Genomic DNA, 6,570 nt, shown 5'->3' with positions numbered 1-6,570 from the left:
GGAACCGTGGGATCATGCATGGGACCCATCAGGAATAAGCTCTTTCTGCGATTCCACCGAACTGCTCAGGGCTTAGGTGCTGAGGCTCCTATGACCCAACAGGAAAAAAGTGCTTTTTATTTCATAAGTACTATGACCTGTTCGGTTCCGAATATCTGCCTATCATCATTACATTAAGAAAGTGGCCGGGTCGTCACCACCTATCAATCTTGTGAAGATATTATAAAAATACAGCAAAAGCGACGTGCAACATTCATTCACTTCCTAAATTAGTCTAAAACACCGAGTTTTAGAAGAATTTTTTACCACCCAATTAAGATAAAAACATTTTTTTTTTTTTTTTGGGTAAAAATTACTTTTCTCCTAAATTTTCATATCAAATGATGTGGAAGCTCCCTAATCCAAAAAAGGGTTACGTCCATACGATCACTTTGTGTTGAAAGTTATTTTTTTATTTGGTGAAGTTGTTTTAATTTGTTTGTGGAACAATATTACTCAGGTGTTACATGCAAATGACTTGCAGCATGCATGCCCTAGTCCCTCACATTATGATGTGTATACATAGAGTAATGGGGAAGCAACCATAAGCATGAGACAACAGATCAGACGATAACTTTGAAAGAAGGGCTACAAGAGGGAACCAAACAAAGAGGACCATCCCCAAAAGGCTTTGGTGTGGGGAAACAGTAGGAGGAGAGAAGGCAGGCAGAGAGGGCTCTATCTTGTGGGGTTCCCTGTGTAAACTTGATGTTAGTGGGAGTGGGACAGCAAAGGGGGAGAGACAACAAGCAAAAAGGCTGAAGAAACGTACAGTGCGTGTTCTGTTTTGCTGTAATCCTTATAGCTTCTCGATCTCTCGATAGTTTGCCACTATAAGGATCCCAAGTGAATGTCTTGAGTAAATTAAAGGTTTAGGTCTTCTTTCGTATACTTTTTCTTTAAGTTTATAAAGGTCGGATGTGTTACTCCATGACAATATATTATTGTGTTGTGAGTAATACTACTTTTTACTTCCATTTTATTTCTCTTACCCATTGATGTGATATCAGCTGAATGGAGGTAAAAAGTTTTGATTTTTTAAGTAGTTATTCAACCTTATATCATGTCAACCGGTATAAAGTGGGTGTGTGAAGAATAAATTACTTGCCTTTCTGTAGTTGGTAGCTACATTTATCTTGCAATTGGAGCAACTCCAAAAAATTTTGTAGATATGAAGTCCAATATGAGATGACTTCTTATGGGTTTTAGCTAAATTTTAACTAAAAAAAAGTAGTTGGCTAGTCCAATTTTAGTGCCATGATGCCATCAAATAATGCTAAATGTGACCCTTGTGTTGTCCTCTTAAAATTGATGGGTCTTTTAAAATCATCATTAGATTTGTGATAAATTACTATTGAATTTTGATCTAATAGTGATTTTAAAAACCATATCAATTTTGGGAGGACACAAAGAAGACATGAGTGATATTTAGAATTACTCGATGCCAACAAAAGGCATAAAATTTGAAGTAATGCTACATGTCATCTCATTTTTCCCTTAAAAACTAATGTGACTTTTAAAATTACCATTGAATTTATGATAAATTACTATTAAATTTTGATCCAACGGTAATTTTAAAAGTTATACCAATTTTTGGAACACAAGAGAGATATGATGCGACATTTAAAATTACTCTAAAATTTGAAGTGAGTTGGGCCAAACGGTTGGGCTTCCCAAGATATACCAGCAGCAACCATTTGCTTATTGGGCTCGAAGCTTTCTTCTTTATCGAAAGGGAACCCAAGTTTCCCAATCCAATGATCCGAGAGACCGAGACTAGAGATCGAGGAGCGCGAGAAAAAGATGTTGGTTGGGCGTAGCCTCGTAGTTCCCAACATTCATTTTTCTCGCGGGAATTTCTTCAAGCACCTTCCGAACTCAACACCAACGACTATTTCTTGTCCGCACAGAATCATCGGCACGCAAAGCCTAATCACCACTAGTGCTCTTAGCTCTTCCTATTTCGAATCCCTAACTTCCCACCAAAAGGATCAGGTCCATCTCTACGTCGACACTCTTCTCCAATGGAACCGGGTCTCTCTCTCTCTCTCTCTCTCTAAATTAACGCCCTGTTTGGTTGCTGAGAAAACTGATAAATTTTATTTTCTCATGAGCTAATTGCTATTACTACGTGTTTCAAACTTGCAGAAAATGAATCTCACTTCTGTTACAGAGATAAACGAAGTTATGGAAAGGCACATTGAGGATTCACTTGCAATTATACCCCCTATAACAAATTCTTATATGTCTCACTGTAACAACGCAATCAACAAGATTAACCTTGTTGATGTTGGAAGCGGCGCGGGGCTTCCCGGATTGATTTTAGCTATTGCTTGCCCTGGTGAGTCGCTTTATTTTTCTTGTTATGTTTTACATTGATTTGGCTTGTGATTTTTGTTGGAAATTCATTTGTTGTTTTTGTTTCTTCTGGTGGATCTGATAAATATGTTTTGGATGGGAAGATTGGAAGGTAACGCTGTTGGAGTCTATGAACAAGCGGTGTGTTTTCTTGGAGCATGCAATAGGTCTTGTTGGATTATCTAATGTCAAAGTTGTAAGAGGAAGAGCAGAGGTATTGTTTCTCTCTTCCTTCTTGACCGATGTTTTCACGTTTGTTTGTATATGATTATGCTTTCGTTTGGATATTATGCATTGTGATGTCCCACATCGCCTGGGAATGAGGATGTGCTTATATGTATAAATGCACCATTTATGACACAACGCGTTTCAAAGCCGTGATGACAATGAACCTATCAGAACTCCGCAGTTAAGCGAGCCGCTGCGAGAGCAATCCCAGGATGGGTGACCTCCTGAGAAGTCTGATATGGGGAGCCAAAAGCGGACAGTATTGTGTCATTGGGGGTGGATCGTTACAAATGGTATCAGAGCCATTGCCCAGCCTGAGATGGTGGGAGCGTGCACAAGCCCAAGAGGGTTGCCGGCGGGCACTCGCTGGGATGCCAAGAATGGGGTGATCCCATGAGGGTCGCCAGCGAGGACGCTGGATCCCAAGGGGGGGTGATTGTGACGTCCCATATCGCCTGGGAATGAGGATGTGCTTATATGTATAAATGCACCATTTATAACACAACGCGTTTTAAAGCCGTGATGGCAATGAACCTATTAGAACTCCGCAGTTAAGCGAGCCGCTGCGAGAGCAATCCCAGGATGGGTGACCTCCTGGGAAGTCTGGTATGGGGAGCCAAAAGCGGACAATATTGTGTCATTGGGGGTGGGTCGTTACATGCATAGTGAGATAATATGCTTTTGGGTTGGGGGGGGTTGGGGGGGGGGGGGTGGGGGGGGATCATGTTCCATGTAATTGTTTATGAATCTCTAAATTGGCTTATTGAGCTATTTTGTACCATCATTTGCAATTTGCATTTAATTATCACTTCTCTGTTCCTAAGGAAGTTCCTATCCACAAATAATTTATATTTTCTTTTTATATTAGTTTGTTTTCTTTCTGAAGCTTTGAATTGCTTAAATTGCCCACGTTTTTTACCTTTTTTTTTTGGCTCCATTACTCATTGCAAACCTTGTTATAGGACAGAGTTTGGGGCAGGATCTTTGCTTCAGAGAGCGATTTGATGTAGCGGTGGCAAGAGCAGTTTCAGAAATGAGAATCTTAGGTAATCTTGAGAACTTCATATCTTGGTTTCTTCTATGCATCTTTGAGACTCTGAGTGGCTCATTACTGCTAAAGTTTTCTCTTCTGGTTTCTTCATTTTCAGCTGAATACTGTCTTCCTCTGGTTCGTGTTGGTGGTTTGTTTGTAGCTGCAAAGGGTCATAATCCTCAGGTATGTATCTGCCGTTCACTTATGGAAATTCAACAACCTGATCCTTGTACTGAAGATTTGGAGTCCTTTTTTTCATCCCTCTGATTCCAACACACCAAGTCCCAATTACCCATAAGCCTGTCTACATCAAATTATATGCTTAGATACCGTGTTATGTTGGGAAGTCAAATGACCCTACATCAAATATCTCGTGTATATAATGTTTATGAGTCGGTTATATGTAGTGTTTTGGCTTTTGTATAACTTACCTGATGTTTTGAGAATTTCCTTTTGAATGTTTCTCTTGTATATTTCCCATGTACTAGGGTTTTTTTTGAACTTGTTGGGGAAACAGTTTGGCAGTACAGGGCTGTTAGCTTAAATTTGTTTGAGTGAAGACATTTTGCAGGGAAAATAGGTGGGAATCAGAAATTTTGTGGTATACAGTCTGAGGTACGATTGTTATGAAGAATAAAATGTCAGTGAACTGGTGAATGGTCTGATGGAGAAACCCAACCATTTTATGTGGTTTCCACGTGTTGGTTTATATTGCTAATGTCATCACCATGGTTGCTGCTGGTGTACTGAGATGATCTAGAGTACTTGAAATGAGAAAAAGAATAAAGGGTACAATGTGCATCAAGCTGAAGCAAAGCAAGAAGTCCTATATATTAAATGAAAGAGGGCAAGGGTCCATGAGCCAAATATTAGAAAACCAACAGTCAAAAAGTAAGAATTAGGTTTTATCTAGAAGTCGTGGCCTCGTTCCATGTAATTCCAATACACTCAATAAAATTTTCTGCACACATAAAAAGTTACATTCTGATATTAGCAAATTTGGAGGGCTGAAGTGGTTTTTCTTGATAAAATCCTGAAGAGTTTCTATGAATACACTACTATAAAATGCAATGAGGGAAAAATTGATTTGCTTCAATTTTTGTGTATTATAGCAATGTAATGATATGTAATGATTTTGACAATTTAGGATCTAGAAATGCGTTCAAGGAAAATTTTTCCTTAAAAATGCAAGCGTGATAAGTTGTCCCCCCCCCCCTTTTTTTTTGTCCATCATATATTTTTTTCATCGGTGTAAACTGCTCAATGTACATTCTATAGGCGGAAGTCAGGAATGCAGAAAGAGCCATTCAAATGATGGGTGCTTCCGTGTTGCAACTGTGCTCAGGTATTTTCATTATAGAAACACACTCATGTCTTAGATGATTCTTTATATGAAATTGGACAAGGTTCCAAGGGTATGTTCTTCCCCAAAAAGGCTTCTTTTTTTTAGTAGTATATTGTAAAGGGACATAGTGAAATGTTTCCTTTCTAGATTCTACTGACCAAACTAAATGCCTTGTCAACTGTTTTAGATCATGCAACATTACCTTCTGGACTATTGCTGAGGTCAAGATTTTAGTTTTATTCCATTTGGGTCAAGATTTTGCTTTCAGCTGAGAACTAGAAGAGACCCTCATATACCCTGCCTTCTGTTCGTTACAGTTTTTCACCCCCATGGCTGGAATATGAGTTCTTGGCTGACAAATTTGTGGTGCTTTATGGTGGGTTTTTTTTTTTTTTTTTTTGGGGGGGGGGGGGGTGGTTGAGAGGGAGAGTGACATTCCCATGCATCTCACGTTCTCGTTCTCCACGTATTCCCCTTAGCCTTGTTGACATTTTGTATTCGATTTCAAATGCCCTTGATCTTATCAAACCTTATAACTTGCTTGAAGTTGTTTACTTAATGTCGGGAAAAAGGTGGATCAAGAAAAAAAATAGGATGAGGATTGAGGAGGGAGAAGAGCTGTATGCATGATTAATTTTTAAGAATAGGATTAAGAATGGTTGAAGTTGCACTTGTTTTTCTTTGAAAAAATGGCTATTATTTAGGGATTGCATAGGCACACAGAAAGCATGCTTGTGAACCTGACATATTGTACTGGAATACAGTATGTCATGATGAGCATGACATGCTGTATTCCAGTACGATTTGGTAGTTTTGTTCTAATAAAGAAACCACGCTGGTTGATAATCAGACCTCTGCAAGTTGTGGGCTATCTCATAAGTTCATGTAGTTTTTATGTTTGCTCTTTGTTTCTGCATATAACTTTAACTTCAATGTGATTTGTCAATTCTTTAGCTTTAAATCTTTAAATGTATGAATGACCTTGTTTAAGGATCAGTTGATATGATACCTTATCAAAGTGATATTGGTATTCTTTCTATGTGCCCAGTGGAGTCACACAGCCCATATGGACAGCGAACTGCCATCATATGTTTGAAAGATCACCCCACCCCTAGGAAGTATCCTCGTGAGCCAGGTACACCAGCGAAAGCACCACTGTAAATTAATTCGGATGCCCATTCAGCTGTTTTCTTTATTGACAACATGTACTTTGAAATACTACTTCTCACTAGTGGAAATAAATATATGTAAGGATAAACAAAAGCAAACCTACATTTTGATTCACCAGGCTGACCGATTGTGCTTAATTTGCATTCTTTATTCATTTATATTTTTAGTTGCTTTTGTGGAGGCTGGGGGAGGTGTTTTCCAAGACTTGGAACTTAAATCAAGCAATAAACTCGCTTGTGCAATAAGATAGTATGTTTGATGACAAGTTAGTTTTCTTATAATATGTCGAATAATCCTGCTCTGTATGAAAAAGGTGGCCTAAGCCATTAAAGAAAGGTGTAAAACAAAGAATTGATAACAAAAATGGAAAAAACATTCTTATGGGGTGGGATAGGTG

At 38.6% G+C, this 6,570-nt stretch overlaps 1 protein-coding gene across 1 annotated transcript; it reads left to right on the top strand.

The window, feature by feature from the left end:
• Nucleotides 1–1,788: 1,788 nt before the first annotated feature.
• LOC133875645 (uncharacterized) lies at nt 1,789–6,287 on the top strand. Its single transcript, XM_062313843.1, has 7 exons — nt 1,789–2,073; nt 2,188–2,380; nt 2,502–2,611; nt 3,593–3,671; nt 3,774–3,841; nt 4,937–5,003; nt 6,052–6,287. Exons 1-7 carry the CDS (start codon nt 1,843–1,845, stop codon nt 6,162–6,164), a joined length of 861 nt encoding a protein of 286 aa, XP_062169827.1. The 5' UTR covers nt 1,789–1,842; the 3' UTR covers nt 6,165–6,287.
• Nucleotides 6,288–6,570: the final 283 nt, after the last annotated feature.

Source organism: Alnus glutinosa, chromosome 8 (genome assembly GCF_958979055.1).
Source record: "Alnus glutinosa chromosome 8, dhAlnGlut1.1, whole genome shotgun sequence".
NCBI classification, from domain to species: Eukaryota; Viridiplantae; Streptophyta; class Magnoliopsida; order Fagales; family Betulaceae; genus Alnus; species Alnus glutinosa.
The sequence above is the reverse complement of the archived record's forward strand: the minus strand, read 5'-3'. Positions and strand labels throughout refer to the sequence as shown.

Excerpts from the sequence above, each read along its gene's own strand:
- LOC133875645 (XM_062313843.1), top strand. The coding sequence starts at position 1,843 with ATGTTGGTTGGGCGTAGCCTCGTAGTTCCCAACATTCATTTTTCTCGC. Across the intron at positions 3,842-4,936 it reads CAAAGGGTCATAATCCTCAG|GCGGAAGTCAGGAATGCAGA; the intron begins GTATGTATCTGC and ends TACATTCTATAG. Across the intron at positions 5,004-6,051 it reads CGTGTTGCAACTGTGCTCAG|TGGAGTCACACAGCCCATAT; the intron begins GTATTTTCATTA and ends CTATGTGCCCAG.